This window comes from Andrographis paniculata, unplaced genomic scaffold (genome assembly GCF_009805555.1).
Source record: "Andrographis paniculata isolate CXL003 unplaced genomic scaffold, ASM980555v1 Contig35END, whole genome shotgun sequence".
In the NCBI taxonomy this organism is placed as follows: domain Eukaryota; kingdom Viridiplantae; phylum Streptophyta; class Magnoliopsida; order Lamiales; family Acanthaceae; genus Andrographis; species Andrographis paniculata.
The window spans coordinates 3,336,382-3,354,813 of record NW_026137568.1 but is presented as its reverse complement, the minus strand read 5'-3'; the positions used below and the strand labels follow the sequence as shown (position 1 = coordinate 3,354,813).

At 32.7% G+C, this 18,432-nt stretch overlaps 1 protein-coding gene across 1 annotated transcript; it reads right to left on the bottom strand.

The window, feature by feature from the left end:
* Window positions 1-17,417: 17,417 nt before the first annotated feature.
* Window positions 17,418-18,432, bottom strand: LOC127249267 (glycine-rich protein 23-like). The gene has a single exon (XM_051272000.1). The coding sequence runs from the start codon at window positions 18,357-18,359 to the stop codon at window positions 17,652-17,654; it is 708 nt and encodes a 235-aa protein (XP_051127957.1). The 5' UTR covers window positions 18,360-18,432; the 3' UTR covers window positions 17,418-17,651.

Genomic DNA, 18,432 nt, shown 5'->3' with positions numbered 1-18,432 from the left:
TGGAAGAATGTGGCAATAAAGTTGGGGCAGAATTGCCAAAGGACTCGTCAATTGTGCGTGGTGTTATTGTGCGACGTGACCAAAAAAGAAAAAAAGACCCGAAATTCACTTCTTCTCCAGGGTTAAAACAAAAGAAAGGGAGAGTAATAAGGCAAGGAGAGGATAAAAGCAAAAACGATGATCAAACAATCAAGGTTGGTGAAACATTCATACGTTAAAATTCTGTGTGCTTTGATTAAAATATTTTGTACGTCTATTATTTTTTCATGTACCTTAGTTTCTAGCTGGTAATTTTTATCGGAACAAATTATATGCCTAGATATACAATGTGTGTGCTTCGATTGGCAACTTGTGTAACTGTAGGTTGATGATGGTGAAACGGGCCACAAACAGACCTTTTGTTGTTGATTCTTCGAAGTGGGAATTGTATCGAGGGTCTACTAATTACTGTGGGAGTGAATGCATTTCCAAATAGGAGACCAAAATGATAGGCACTTTCTTGCAAATTTTGATATACGGTAAATACTAGCTTGTGCTCTATATGTATAATTTTCAAATATGTTAAACACTATAACAGGTTGGTGTTTGTAGGGCGACTGTATGGAACCATGGACTAGTATACGTAACGTCCAAATCAATGATCGATCTGTTATTTGACGATGCTATCCATTGTGAGATTATGGATGCGTACTTACAATGGCTCTACAGTCAAGAATTTAGGCACCAACATAGGGTGATAACGCGATGTGGTTTCGTTCATTCATTTGTCGATGTATGGTGTTAATTTATTTTAATATTTATACTATTTAGTTCATCATATGTTACAGTTAATAGTTTTTTTTATGTAATTTTTGAACGTACTGCAGACGACAATCGTTGAGACAACATCAAACTTGAAAAAAACTGCTGATGAATAAAAGCAAAAATCTTGTGAGCAAAAATATCAGGGATTTTTATTTATCTCTACAAAAGGTCGTGCAGCTCGAAGTGGCTAAAGTAATGGAGCAAATTAGGAATGGTTGTCGGTATGTATTTTTTTCCGGTCCACACAAAATTTCATTGGCATTTGTGCATTTTGGATACGGCTTCACGTAAAATGACATAGTGCAATTCAAAGAGATCTCCCTTCACAAGAGGAAATGCAAAAAGTCTGGTAAGAATTATAGTATGTCCCCTATATTTATCCTGACATATTAATTCACCTTGAGTTATTCTTATGTAGACTCGATTCATGTACCTGTATTTGAATGAATTTCATTTGTGGCCAATGGCGGATGATACCCTGGAGGTCATTTTTAGTCGAGGACAAGGTGAAAGTCTCGACTGTGACCCCATGGTATGTATGTATGCTAAGAGCTATGCTCTAAATGATACCAACCGTTATCCACAGGGTGGCTGGGCAGCCGAATTCGACGATGTTAAGGCCTATAGGGCAAAAATTGTTGCACGCATTTTATCAGGGGGCCCCAGAGGACCTGTTTAGTACTTGTTGAATAATTAGGGTGTGAATTGTAATGGTCGGATTGATGAATAGCTTAGATTTGTGGCCAATCAGGGGTACTATACGTTGATGTTATATTTTGACGTAGACTGTGTAAGCAAAATAAACCAGTTTAATCTAACGCATGTTATTTTAAGAGGTTGCTTATATGTACTTGTATTTTGGTCCGATATACGTTTATATACATGATATGTGATCCAAACTTCTTAATATATACCAGGGTTTGTAATTCACATACCCATGATTAGGTGTCGACATACCCCTAGGACCAAACCATATACCTCAGTGATGATATTTGTGTCTTCATATCAGTAATGTATATACCTCTGAACTAATAGAATGTATTCGTACAAAGGAATATGTTCGCTAACTACTTTTAAATGTAAATGACGTATGTTGAGAAGTGTTGTACTCATCAAATTTTTCTGAAAGCACCGGTATACTCACCAAATTATTCTGAAAGCGTCGTTGGACTGATGACATAAAACAATAGATGACCAATACATTTCCTACAACGTGGGGAATTCCTATATATCTTACAACTAATATTCTCTATCCCTTATACTCTATTTGCTCTTGTCGGGTATTTCTTCTTACTCTTAGATATGCTTGAACGAACATTTACAATATAAAGAATATATTAGATCATTAGTTATGCACTGACTTCATTTAGATCCTTACCATAAGTCACCTTAACTTATGTTATTTCATAAGTGACATTCTTCCACCATTGCATATATAGATAGGTTTTTTTTCATATATCGTCTTGGAAGTATCCCTGTTGCATACTCACTGCCCAAAAAGTTGGTATGACGTAATTTACTCATAATTGTTTGATCCAATAACAATCATTGACAAATTATGGCCATGTAACTTGAATACCCATGTTCACATTAATAATACTTGCACACGAATATGAATACTTCCATTGGCAAAGATGCATCCAATTAATACTACTATGTATACCCCCCATATTAATGGATATACTTCCAAAATGACACAAAATACTCGTATAGCCATTGTAAAAGCTCCATCAAATATATTTAATACCTATTGACGATTCATTGTTAGTAACTATTATCTTTGACATATTTTATACAAATATAATAATATTGTAGGTACTTTCAATATGAGTTCACGCACTCCTGAAACGGATTGGTCTGAATTAATTTAAAATGATACATACCCCGATATATTAGCTATATACAACGAGGAATATAAGGGGAATACCATCTAATTTCAAAATCCACCAACAGTGGTCACGTACATAGATCATCGTTCAATTTACAATCTTTCAAAAACAAAAAAGAGATTCCAACCATAACTAGAAATACCTAAGGTAAAGCCTCCTTACAACTTCGTCGATTATGTCCTAGGTGACCGCAACGACTACATTTTTTAGATTGTTTCACCTGTTGTGATTCAAACTGTCTTTTCTTTCGTCGGCCTAGTTGGACCGATGTTATAGGATGAATTATCTTTGTCTGCAGGTTATTCTGCACCACATTCATATCATGAGTCGGCACCGGGTTAATGGATTCTTCGTAAGTTTTTTTGTAGCATTTAACGCTGTAATATTCATCGCAAAAGTCATATATAGACATATGACACAGGTCATTTCGGCTTCAGCGAATAATATACCCTCAGCTTCACCTCTACAGAACACAAAAATTATTATGAATCAGAATTTTTCCTAGTTAAGAGGATAGGTACCCATCTTTCTTTACCAGGTACGTATAGACCGTACACGGTTAATTACTATGGCATCCAGGGTATTTAAGGTGCAACTAGATCTATTAACCATGGCTAGTTACAAATTACAGTGTAATATCTCAAGCTACAGATATTGATGTTATTTGTAACATTCCACCTACCTATTTCAGACCGATGGATAGTGTCAATGGCGTATAGTGCGGAACCGTCTACACAATACCTTTGACGTTACTTCCTTACTAAATGTTTTTACAATACCTCCATGGGTTTGTACAGTCCCACACAACCATTAACAAAAATGTGCAGCCAATGACTACCTACAATCAACTTAAAAAAACCAAAACAAAAAACAAAAAGGCACTCTCGTATGTCATGGCCACGAAAGAATGTTGTCAACACAATCAATAAATATGTTTCGTACACATATTTACGTTCAACGCACAATATTCCAAAAATAAAATAAAATTCTAGCAACAAGATGACAAACCCAAAATACCTACGCTAGAGCCTTCTTGCAACTTTGTCGATTGTGTCCTAGACGACCACAACGACCATATATTTTAGACTGTTTCACATGATGTGATTGAAACCACCTCTTTTTTTGCCGGCCTGGTTGGAAAAAAAGGCAATGACCTTGCTGAGCGCATTCAACACTAGGGCTGCGATTGTACAATAAGGTTTTGGGCAAATGACATGGCCTTTGCAACATACATTATATGTTACTCAAAATTCTTCCATAAGAGAGCATAACCGGCTTTGTTGGAAACGATGTCTATCATTTCTTGTTGTACATCAGATATCTTTACATTACTTATATGAAATATAATTACCTTGTTTTACACATCATAATTAATGACATATATATTTTACACATACCTGAGTGTGAAAGTTGTCAACTGGGTATCAAAGATAATATTCATGGTAGACTCCAGGAAACATGGTGTGGATGAACTTTAAAAATCCCAAGTGTCTATAAAAAACAAAAAGTGTACTCTTTCCAATTATATTGACCATCAACGTAAAGAACACACCTTAACCACTAGTAAAATTATTCCCAAAATTTTATCATTTTCTACATACACTGCTGAAAAACAACAAGATTTTAATATTATCCAATATATAAACACATGAAATTAATATCAATGTTCATAGATCAGTAATCGTAGTATATATCAACAAAAACCAGGGTATTTTCAAACAAATACAACATACAATATTAGAGAATATAGGTATATTATTAATAAATACAAGTATATTACACCAGAAAAAGATTTTTCGTAAAAATATGCACGCAAGCTAGCCTGAAATCGCAACAACCCCCATAAAGTTTTTCATATGTGTACCATTTTATCGAAATATCTTATTGTTGGAAAACCTCACTATTTTCTCTATACCTAAAAAAGAATCTCCAAGAATCAAACAAAAAATGAATCGATCATAAAAATTTCTTTTCAATAGTACAATTACTTATAATACAAATAATTGTGAAGATGATCAATCATACTGGATTTTCGATCTTCATCTTCAACAAAACAAAAGCAGAATCAGATTTGACAAAGAATGATCATCTTCTGCGAACCCTAACAACACCACCGTAATCAACGCGCAAAATTGTCGCACCAAAATAACATTGCAGTCTAGAATCGAATATTTGTCGTCTTACCTGTTTCTCTCTCGCGCTTGGGATTTGGATTCAGATCGCCTTCTCTTTAATCTCGCGCGAAAAAAAAATACTGAACACACAAAATTGGAGAACAAAATTGATTTTGGTTTCTGACAAGGGTAATATTGGAAAGAATGGAATGGTAGGGAGTTAATAGCAAAGATTTTCATAATGTGGGAAGTGCAGTGTTCATAAAATATGGGGGGGGGACTGAACTTAAACCTAAAAATAGAGGTAGGTATTTAAATCCAATTGTCCGTTTAAACTATGTATATTAATATAATAATTATTAATTAAAATATCTTTAAAAAAAAGGAAAAGTTGGATCAAAATCTCTGTCAGAGAAATCCAGTTGTAATTCAGTCCCTATTGTAAATTAATTGGACTGCAGTCCCTACTTTATGGATTAGGTATGTTACAGCTCCCCAATTTGTATTTTCTCATCGATTACGGTTGTATACGTAACAAGTACTCGAAATAGGTTGATTAATACTTCCAATGTTCTAATAAATACTTACATTACTTCACTTTCTACCCACATTATAATCTTATATACCTCTAGTTAAATATCGCGTATTTTTTTGCGAATTAAAAAAAAAAAAAAACAGTTATCCACGATTTAACCAAGTTAAGGCAGGAAACCTCTCATAACTCCCCTCACCCCGAATTTAAACCCTACATCTTCCATATTCAGGCGAACCGACGTTCTTCAACCCCAATGATCAAGTAGCGGCTGATCGGTGCAAAAATAGTGAAGAAAACAACTTACCTGCTCCTATCTCCCGGGACAAGCTCAAAGAAGTAAGTTTCTGGTCGGACTTTTTTCGATTTTTGTTTTATTGACATTAGCATTTTATACCGTAGCTTGTTCGATTTGTTTGGGGTGTAAAGCTTGGTCCCGTATTTGTATGCAGTTCGGTGTTGAGGAGCCCTAAGTGATCGGTGTAATTGTATTTGAAATTGTTTGTATGTTTGCCCACGTAGACCAGATTGGGTGTTTTATTTTGCCACCGATTTTGGGTAATTTTATTTGTTTAATATGTGATTTTTGTTAAGTTTGTAAATGTGCATTTTTTTAGTTACCCACAGTTGCATATTATAGTTTTTTTTGTTTGATTATTTGGTAATTAATCATGTTTGTAGGTTGAAAAATGTGTATTGTTAGGTACCCCGAGTTCCATCTTTTAGGTCTAGTTTGCTAAGTAGTATACTTTTAGGGGACTACTATGTATTCGGAATATGTTATTACGTCTCTTGATAGATTATGATAAACTTTTAAATAAATTTGAGATTCGGGCTATATAGGCTGATGATATTTATTTACAGATCGTAGGTCGGGTTGTTTTTTAGTGCAATTCACTGCATGATCCGTTCGGGCAAGGGAACGTGAAGAAAGTAGTGTGTTTACGAAATAAATATAATTAATTGATCATAAATAAACCAAATTATGTAACAAAATTTTGTGTTAGTTTTGCAGATGTGTTTTTTATGGTTGTATCTGAACACAGTACACCTATGGCTCATGGTAAGGAAAACGGCCGAGTACGTAAGATGTCAGCATTAAGGTGACACTCTCAACTGATGTCTTTTGGTCTGCATGTTCGCCAAGTGTTACGCCCACGCGAATCCAGGAGTCCATCCCTTTGGTGACATTGACAACAAATTTGATAATGTGAAGAGCTATCACGGTAAAATTGCAGCCAAAATACTGAAAGATCCACCCTTTGAACCATAGACTCCGATGAGCAGCACATGGTAAGTGAACGTCTATAATGAATTTGGATGGATTTGAGATTGATTTGATTGTGTTATTTGTGCTTGATTTGGATAATATGTTATTTTCGGATTAAATTTTTGGTTAAATTGTTTTAATTTGTCTCATGTTCGATGGGATTGTATTGAGATAGATTGAGGGATCGAATCGTGAGTTGAATTTGGTGAAATTTAATGTTTGAAGTAATGCTATGAATTGTGCCATGAATGATTGTATGATTAAATATTCGTATAGTTAGAATTGCAATATGCACATGTTGTACCTTCACAAGGAATCGATGTAACCGTCTAACTAGATTGAAATACCTTCAAACTACATATATATGCTCATATACATGTTACTCATTCGTTAGGAAGGTTATACTTGTACGAAGACAGCAAGGAGCCAGAAAAGTTATGCATACTGCTCTTAAATTGGAATTAATTAATTCATTACAAGACCTTGCAATGATTGAAGTAATGTCTGCAATGAACATAAGTGCATTCACGGATATTTGAGTACATTAGTGGTGCACCTAAGAAAGAAAAACATATACATGTACAACGAAAGTTTATGCCCTCCTAATCGTTGCTATTTCTCTCAACCACCAATGAAGTGAAGAAGTGCTAATAGAAGAAGTACTTTCACCGAGTTCCTTAATTGCCTCATCCCTCAAGGGATTGACTGAAGTTGACCGCATTCAAAGATATCTGTTACTATATAAATAATACATAAGCAGCCACCAATCATACCTTGATTGTCAATGCTCGTATCCATAACACACTGTTACATGCCTGCATTAAATATCAACATACCTCGAAGTAGTTTTTATGTACCTATAACACGATCTCATATGCTCCAATAACGAGTATCTATGCCCTGGTAACTTATGCTTGGAAACCGATCATTCTCAATTCAAAATGTTGAATTGTTGTCGGTAATCATGGATGAATTCATCATTATAGTGTTCTCGCGAATTCTAGAACTATATGTAAAAATAAACAACACATATTTACTATGGATTGATAAACAAGATAAAAAATACTTAGTTAAATTACATTGGTTGTTATTTATATATGTTTTATGGTCTTCCTATGGAAAAATATGACATAAATTGTCTAATGTAAATGTACCATGTTCAAACTTTTCCATCGGAGCTGGGAAAGGAAGTACTCTAATTGAGTTTGTGAATTGGCTCGTCCATCAGATGATTGTCTGAAATTAGCTTCATTCAAGGATACCTGCTATTACACAGATAATAATACCTAAGAAAATATCATTCATACCTTGAATTTTGATGTTTGTACCTGGAACGCATACTTACATACTTATATCAAATGCATACATACCCTGACGCATATCTTATGTACTTATAATACTAGTGTTATATGCTTCAGTAACGAGTATAGATGTCCTGGTAACCTGTGCTTGGAAAATCGACCATTTTTTATTCAAAATATTCACTTGTTGTCAGTAACCAGAGATGAATTCATTATGATAATGTTCCCATGATACTTTGAATTGGATGAAAAGATAAACAAAACATATTTACTATAGTTGGATAAATAAGTCATAAATGACATATGATATATGTATAAATCATAGTCCAACCTTCACTTTAAATGGCTAAATAAGTCATAAACAACTAAGTTTAATTATATTTTGCTATTAGAGTACAAAATTGTTGTCACGAATTGAAATTTTTTAGACTTATTATATAGTAATCCACAGTGTAGCACGCATAACAACATTCGATCAGGAGCATATTTGCATAGGACATGACTCGGCTAAAAATACGAGTACTCCAGAATGGCTCCAACGTACGCTCAATGTGGCTTGATGTATAAAATCCTACTAATTGTGTACTTATTGCATTCTTTCATGTAACAAATTAACTAAATTAAAAAATATCCATTTTTTTACGGATAATACATTTTTTAATATATATATATACTCTTAAAACTAGTGTATAATTTTCTATGAGAATAGGGATTTATAATCCTCTCCATATGGGTCTAAAATAATATTACACAATCTTTTTATAATTTTTAAATGAGTAATACATTGTAGACCAATATGTCTCGTAACATCAACTAGTTACTTCCTTAATTTAAAAATTTTATAATGACTATCAATTCGTATACCTCTATTATCATTCAAGAAATTTATGTCATCAAAAATTCATTTATAAATGTTCGTCACCCTATACCCGTACTTCTCGTTCATGTACCACGATACAACAAATTTACAAATAAGTTTCAATACACATTCGGTCTAACTATTGTATATTTACTTATTATATATTACATAATATCCAACACAACAAAAGTAATTACACGAAAGCTACATTGACATCAAATGATTTTGTAATTATGATCTCTAGAAATTTGAAGGAATCATTTTTTACCATTCAGCTTTCTTGAGGAATAAGTGAACTGGTAGCGAAAGAAGTTGAATTCATACCGGGACAATTTGGGATTCCACATTTAGCTTGAAGCTCAAAAATTATTTGGAAACACACTTTCAAAAACCTTTCAGTAACCATGCTACTCTTGATCTCAAGCGAGAATAATCTTCACCATCAAAGAGGTGAAAAAAAATATGCTTGTAATTCATTCGGAGAATTAAGAATTGGACGTAAAGCTTGGACGTAAAACTTTAGATTATCAAAAAAGGATATAAGTCTTTCCACAAAGAATAACTATGTGAAAATTTCCCAACAAGAGCAAATCTAAATTTGAGACAAGTTCTGATATTTCAAATATCGAAAACTTCACCATGGACAACTATTCTCCATAGAAACCTAACCTAAACTCTTAGGACTATCAAACTAAGCATATGTCTTCAATGAGGCATTCTGTCGAACATTTGGTGTACTAGAAGGAAAAGAAAACATCTCGACATAGCTTGGCCGATGAGGAGCCGTAGAATCAATCATATATGAAATTCAACCTCAAACAACCACAACCGCACTGACAATCTACACCAACACTGATACTCCAAAATTAATTAATTCTGACACCGACTAGAGTAAAATCAAACCAGACGAAGAATGAAGCCACACATCAAGATGAACTCATATCAAATGAATTAGAAAAAGGGGCAAGCCAATTGTTACCAGAAATACACAATTGCCCCTCTCTCATCGATTAATCGGCAGAATGAACAGGCAATGAATGAAATTGAGACTGGACCGATTTCTGGTGATGACGAACGAAATCGCACGATTAGAGTAGAATCAATCCTTACGTTGATATTTTTCGGAGATGGAGGACAAAATCGCACGATGGAGAAACCGACGGGGTGAGAAATAGGTCTTTGGGAGGCTTGCAGATTGCCCAACCGGACTGCAGTGTAAATTTTCCGATGGCAGATTTCTTCCTTATCAAATTTCAGTTCCGATTTTGTGCGAATTTTAACGATATGATTTTTTAGAAGAGGAGAGAGAAGATTGAGATGGATAGAGAGTTGAGATAAAGCAAAATGAAAAATGAGAGAGTGCAGTATAATTTATTATAAATGAAGACTGAATATCAATTTGATTATGGAAAGAGGGATTTATCCCCAATTGTCACTTAAAAAAAAACTAATCGAGATTTTTTTTTTTAGACTCACATAGTTATTATTATTATTTTTTTATTTTAAAGAAAATAGCATAAAATCACATGATTTCTCAAATCTGTTGAAAATCTCCGTTGTTTGAAAATTACATAAAATCTAATTGTGGTTTTTAAATGTTACACGGTCGTTCTCCCTTCTAAATTTCACTAACAAACGCTATATTTTATCTTTTTACGTCTATTTTCTTTCTCTTCTATTTGATCTTGTCTTTGAGCCTCCGCTCCATCTTTTATTCTCTCTTCTTTTTTCTTTTTATTTTTATAATAATTAATACTATATAATAATTTAATTTATTATTATTATTATTATTATTATTATTATTATTATTATTATTATTATTATTATAAAAACATACAAATTAACCATAATTTATTCTACAATCCTTAGTTGTACCAGCTATCTTTTTGCCAAAGTTTTTGTTTTTTTTTTTTCTCATTTTTTCTGTCACTACAAGAAAATGTCAATTTTGTAACGACGTTTTTTCGTTCCTAAATCCATTTTTTCTGTTACTAATGCTATTAGTGACGGAATTGGGGATAAAATTACGTTAGCTACGTGAACTTTAGGAACAAAATTCCGTTACAAATATACTATTTTTTTGTAATGTGTATTTATTTTTCATCAATTTTTTCTTCTTCTATTTATTTTTTTTATTCTTTCTTCCTCCTTCGTGTATCTTCTTCTTCTTCAATTTTTTCTTTCTTCTAATTTTTTTTTACTTTCTTCTTTTCTTCTTCTTGCAGTATCTTGTTCTTCCCCAATTATTTTTTTTTTCCCAATTTTTTCTTTTTTCTTTATCCCCTCCTCCTCCTCTTCATGTATTTTCTTCTTCCGCAATTTTTTCTTTCTTTGTTTTCTTTCCTCCTCCTCCTTCCTCTACCCTGCTTTGCAGCGCCACCGCACCCTAGTAACTGCTTGACTGGTGCGAAATCGAATTGTCGGTTTCAACTCCGTTTAAATCCGGTTTTGGTTTGAATCATAATCACCGGTTCAAAAATCGGCGAACCGGTGGTTTGGAACTGGATGGACAAATCTAGATTTTGTATCTGATGTAAAATTAAATTTGTGGGTTACTTGAAACGGAGCAAGAAATTGACGAGATTTTGGAGGAAAATTGCATGGTGAAGTGAGAAAATAATAGTGAGAAACATGGTGGCAGCTCGCCGCACGCTCTTTCATCAATCTTCTTTTATTTCTTATTTTTCTCTTATTCTTCATTATTGTAATACAAAGTTACAACAATAATTTTGTTCTTCCCGTCTACTATATCGATTGAGAATATTCGGAACAACATATTATTTCGACTTTCCGAAAAAAATTGCCGGTGAGCAATTATTTATGGCATTCTCTCATCCCCGTTTGAGTAATTGTATTCTAAATTTGGGGATCAATTTCAAATATGATTTTCCCCCAATTTTTGATAGCTCTAAAAGAAACGTTTTGGGATGGAGTGTTTAACGGACTTAAAAATAAGGAAAAATCTGAATCTTACGAGACTAATTTCTAAAAACTTAATAGAAGAGTAAATGAAAGTCCTTGTGAAATAAGGTGGAGGGGAGAAGATACATTTAATAAAGTCAATACGGTATTTTAGTAATTTCACATAGAGATTTATCACTTTTTGAATTAAAAAAAAAAAATAGCATTTGAGGCGTGTGACTAACGGAGGAGTTTTTATTGTAATGTATTACAAACCATGTGGAAAAGAATTTTAGAACCATGTAGATTTTTTAACAAATTCGTGAAACCACACCAAGTTTTTATGAAATTTTGCCTACTTTTAAAATAAGAATTAATATCCATAATTTAAAAAATTAGAATGTGTTCAAATATTTTTAAAATTATGAATTTATTCTTCCAACAATTTTTTTTGACACGATTCTAATATATGCACTACAAAAAAAAATGATGCTGGAAAAGAACCTTGCCAAAACCGTAAAAAATTTGATTATAGGTTTTATGATGGATTTCGTAGGGAATATGAAAAAAAAAAAAAAAAGGAGAAGATTGTATGTTAATTGTCACAACATAGATGTTATTACAAATATTGTTACAATTATCTCTTCAGGTTATAACAAAAATATTATTTTAATGGACAAGTGATCAATTATTTATCACAACAAGATGTTACAAAAATATGTTGTGCATGTCAGAAAGCATTTGCAACGCATTATTTATTACGACTAAGTTTCATTACAGAGTTTTAATTTCTGTCACGAACAGTATCCATAACGAAAACTGATACGAAAGGATTTTGTAATTGTCAGAAAACTTTTGTACCGCAGCATTTTTTACGACAATGAATTGTTACGAAAAAAATTCTACTTTTTGTTGCGTACAAAAAATCATAACAAAAAGTCTTTCCACAGTCGTTGACCAGTACTATTTTGTAACAACATTTGTGGTGATAGAGACTTTTGTTTACTCGAGTATTACATACCGATATTCCGCAACAAAATTGTCAAAAAAAATATTTTTCCAAAAAAAATAAGCATTTGTAGCATATTCAATTCCACTAGAAATAGACATTTTTTGTAGTGGTGTATGCTCCAAAGCTAAGAATTGATATAGCCAATGACATGTTCAAATGCTTGAAGGCTTGGGGAATCGAAGATAAAGTCTTCTCAGTATCAGTTGACAATGTTTTATATAATGACTTGTGCTTAAGGTATGTAAAAGATTGCATATCACGTAGCACCAAGCTTGCCCTTGATGGAGCTCTATTCAAGTTAGATGTTGCTCACATAATGAATATTTTGGAGCAAGATAGAATTAGTCAAATCAAAGATATCATTCACAATGTTTGTGAAAATGTGAAGTATGTAAACTTCAATGATTTAATATTGAAGACTTTTGGTGAAATTATTGAACAAAAACATCTAAAAGAAATAAAATTGATATTTGATTGTCCAACAATGTGGAATTCTACATATCACATGCTAGCTGCTGGTTTGAAATTCAAGATTTCCTTCTCAGAATACCAAGAAAGAAAACCCCAATATACATTTACACCTTCAAATGAAGATTGAGAGAAGAAAGTCTGTAGACTTTTAGGAGTGTTCAAACTAGCTACCAATGTAATATCTCGAAGTGAATATCCTACTGGAAACTTGTATCTTTCAAAGGTTTGGAAGGTTAAGCAAGTAATTGATGATGCGGCAAAGAATGAGGATCTTTTTATGATACAAATGACAACTCAAATGAAAGAAAAATTTGATAAATAAGGTGAGTGCCATAGGTTAAATTTTATGGTGTTGAAATATGTTTTCCAATGATATACAAGATTGGAGAAGTTGTTGCCGAATATGTGAAAAAAGTGTGTGCTTTACTACCATCAACTATATAATGATTATGTGGCCTTAAGTGTTGAAAAGTCTGTGACACCCCGGCCCACAAGCCACAGAAGACCGGGTGTGTCGGGATGAGACTGGCCCCACAGGTCAACATGAGTCCTTCCAGCGCGAGACTTCCCAAGAGGTCACACATCCTCAAATTACTCTAGAGTAAACACGCTTAAGTCTGGGGGGTATCAAATCCTCCCCCACTTTAGAATCCAACTTTCACGTTGGATCCCAAGGATAGTCGACTGCTAGGCCCCTCAATAGTCAGGTCAACGACTGTGGGTTGATACAAACTGTGACACCCCGGTCTGCAAACCATACAAAACTGGGCGTGTTGGGATTAGACTGACCCCACAGGTCAACATGAGTCCCTTCGGCACGTTTTTGTCCTTACTCACGCGCATCCTGAGAGACTTCCCAGGAAGTCACCCATCCTCAAATTACTCTAGAGCAAGCATGCTTAACTTTAGAGTTCTTTAAGTAAGGCTCCCGAAAAGAAATATGCACATTGTTGACATGAGTAGTTTATTCAATCCATTTAATCTTTGTCCAACTTTGAATGGCCTAATATTGACTCATGCACACACGGGAGTTGGCCAAACAACGGCCCAACTCCAGAGGGTATCAAAAAGTCATCCTCAAATGAATGCAATATGGCTAGCAACATTTCCTCTGCCACCACCCAATCTAAATTTGCAATAGATACTGATTTTGACTAAATTATGAGCCTTATAAGAGAAAAAGAAGCAATCCCTGTATCAAAATCGGAATTAGATGCATATCTTGAGGACAATGTTTATATTCTTAATGAAAATATTTCTTCATTTTGTGTCTTGAAGTGGTGGAGGAACAACAACATAAAATATAAAGTTTTATAAAATATGGTTGTTGATGTACTTAGAATTCCAATATCAACGATAGTTTCAGAGTCTACATTTAGTACTTAAGGTAGAATTATAGATGAATGTCGTTCAAGGTTGAATGAAAAATCTATTGGTGCACTAATTTGTGGAGGAGATTGGCTTCGGCATAAATAAACTTGAAAAGAAAACAAAGGTTGATTTTAATATTAAATGTTTTTTCTTTATATTATTTATGTGTTTTTCTAATTAAATTACTTATGTCATTTGAAGGTGGATGGGTCTGTTAAGGAGATAAACTTATAGATTTAAAGATGTTCTTTAATACCTTGATTGCAATACGTTTTAAATTTATAATATTTTTTTGAAAACTTTATATAAATTTATTATTTGAAAACTCTAAGTTTTTAGTAAGATATTGTTATTGCACGATGTATTTTTGGAAAATTTTAAATTTGCTTTCTCAGTTCCTCAAAGTGTTTATAAGTTGCTCCATAAAATTGAAAAGGTCTCATATATCTTTGTCTATAGTTTTTAGATAGACTATGTATCTAATTGTATACAATTTTACACATCACATCGCAATTTGTGAATTCTTTCTATGGATTTTTTTCCTTTCATGAAACTTTTCCTATAATGAGCCTGGACTTTAAAATATTTAGATAGAATTGGAGGTGGTTGTTTTTATATTACAGGTTTGGTATCAGTCAACTATCTTAAAAAATCCACGTGCACAGGAAGGATTTAGGTGCAGCTTATATGCAGAAATATTTGGATATGCATCATGTTTACGCCATTGCTAATACGGCATACAACAAAATGATGACAGGTGTTTAACAATATTTAAAAGTATTTTATAATTACTTATTATCATTGATATGTCATTTCTATTGAAATGTTGATCTCATTTTTCTCTTGCTTAATAGCCTGCATCTTTTGTGAGTGTTGTAGATAATATAAATCGGTCGATCATTATAAAGTTTGTTCATTGTTTACTTTTCCCTTTCTACTAGACAAAATTCATAGTTTTTTCTTTATTTTTATGATTTATACTGGATTAACTTCACGGCTTTGGCTATGAATTATTCATAAAGAGTGAATAAATTTGAGATATAATGCTAATTTGATGATCTTTTGTACTTGAATAACTTTAGTGGTTTCAGAAACCTTGCACGAAATTGTAATTCTTGTGTATGATATGAACCTGAAAAGCTATATTGTTAATTTCTAAACATTTTGTAGAATTTTTCAATATTGTTTTTTAGTTAACTGTTGTGTGTCTTCTTTGTGAAGATAATCAACTCAATAACAATCAGACTTATGTAAACATTTTTTTAAAAATTATTATGAAGTGATTTCTATCGGGTTTCATTTGCAAACTTGTAATTCTCAATTATTGTTTCTTTTATTTTTTTTATGAAATGTAATATTTGTTTTTTTTTCTTCAAAATATTAGTATTATACATTGTTTTTTTATAGAGAAAATTAAAATTATTATTTTTGCCCGATGACAAAAGAGAATTTTAATTTTCTTTTTTATATTTAACAAATAATTGTATCTATTTTATTTTTTATTTATAGTACTAAATTTGTAAAAAAAAAAAAGAATATTATGCAATATTTTAAATATACTTGTAAACTAAGCCACGCTCTTTTAAAAAAGACGAGGTTTAGACTTTTAAAATACTTTTTCAGTCTAAGTCAGCATCAAGCTATGTATTTTTATAATAGGTCAGAAAGTTTGCACTGATGTGATCTATTTCCATCTTTAACTATATATCATTCACACGTATATACATATCATTCACACGTATATACATATAACTATATATGCTATACATATATATAATCTCTATTATTGATCTATTTGTTTTATTTATACATATTATATTATTATATCTTATTTTATTGTATTATATATATATATTTTTTTGTCCGTCTTTAAGGGTCATATTTATATTTTGTGTTATTATACTTATCATTAAAAATATTCTTATATTTGTATAATTTTTTATACAAATATTCTTCTATTAGTATTATAAAACACTAATGAAAGTGTTTTTGCAATTTTTTTTTAATTTGTACTACGTTTTGATAGAATAATTAATATTTAAATATCAATACGTAAAAAAGTAAACGGGACCGTCAGAGTGGGACGGAGATAGTATTATATAATAAAAGTGAAATTTATGTTATTTAACATTTATTTGGAATGCATTGACTTATGCAAAAATTGGAGGAGGGTCTCGGATTCACCCCAAATCTCCTCATTTTTTCAGTTATGCACAGTTACCTTTGTGGTATTTTATAATGTTTGTATTTTTTAGTGTATTGTGTAATTTTATTTTTTTAGAATATGATATATAATTTTATATTTTAAAAAGTGATATATAATTTTATTTTTTTGAAAAATAATGTATAATTTATTTTTTAAAAGTGATATATAATTTTCTTTTTTTTTGGAGAGTGATATAATTTTATTTTTTTACTATAATGTACTCCCTCCGTCCTCCATATCATGTCATACTTTTTATTTTGGTCGGTCTCACATGTTATGTCACTTTTTTTTTTAGAAAAATATTTTACATTTTAATCATATTTTAAATGTTATAATTTATAATTTTATAATTTTTTATTAAATTAATTAACTATCTTCATCTTATATATAATTATTTGTATTATAGTATAATTAATTTTAGTAATATATTTTTAATTATTTACTAATCATATAGTATAATTTTTTTTAAAACTAATTATATAATTTTACTTTATGGAAAATGATATATAATTTTATTTTTAAAAAAATAAATAATGTGTAATTTTATTTTTTTAAAATAATATATAATTTTATTTCTTTACAATATAAATTATTTATGTATGGATTATAATGTAAAAATAAATTAAAATTGAAGTGTAATTTATAAATATAAAAAATTATAAAATAATATAAAAGAAAAATTAAATATATATAAAAATATATTTTTTTAGAATAAAAATTAAAGTTTATCTGGACGCTCAATAATGATTTTTCTTTCGAACTCCCGCAATGGAGATGGCCTAAAGTAACCTTAATCTTTTACATAAACAATTTGGTTACACAATTAATCAAGGGGAAATATAATTACGTGTACAACTTGATTATACCATCAAATATAACAGACAGTCCATGCAACATCAGAAGACCGCTTAACATAATTCATTAGTGCCCCCCACCCCCAAATCCTCCTCCACCACCGTATCCGCCGCCGCCGCCGAAACCTCCACCACCACCAAATCCACCACCCCCTCCCCCTCCTAGTCCTCCTCCGCCTCCATAACCACCACCCCCTCCATAGCCTCCACCAAGACCACCCCCTAATCCCCCACCTCCACCCCCACCATAACCTCCTCCACCCCCTAATCCTCCACCACCACCTAGACCCCCCCCTGCCCCTCCACCATACCCACCACCAAGCCCGCCACCATGACCAATCCCCCCACCAAGACCACCACCGTGGCCCAACCCACCCCCACCTCCTAACCCACCACCGCCACCCAGACCTCCTCCACCTCCTAACCCACCACCACCACCTAGACCACCTCCACCACCAAGACCGCCGCCACTGCCAAGACCGCCACCTCCGCCAAGACCACCACCACCACCAAGACCGCCGCCGCCACCAAGACCGCCGCCGCCGCCGCCACCAAACCTACGCTTAAACCCTCTCTTATAAATAACGCCATGTCCTAAACCAATGCCTCTTCCAGGAAACGGCTTGTGCAGCAGAGGCCTGTGCAAGAATTTCTCGTCGCTGTTCTCACCAACAGCTCCACTGACTCCATCACCGAATGCCACGTGTCCATGAACAAGCAGAACAAGCACCCATAAAAACCCAATAGCAGTAGCACAACAGGGAAACACACCCATTATTAATATACAATTACTTTTTGCCGTGTAAGAAACCCTAATTAAGCATGCAAGAACAACACATCATCCATGG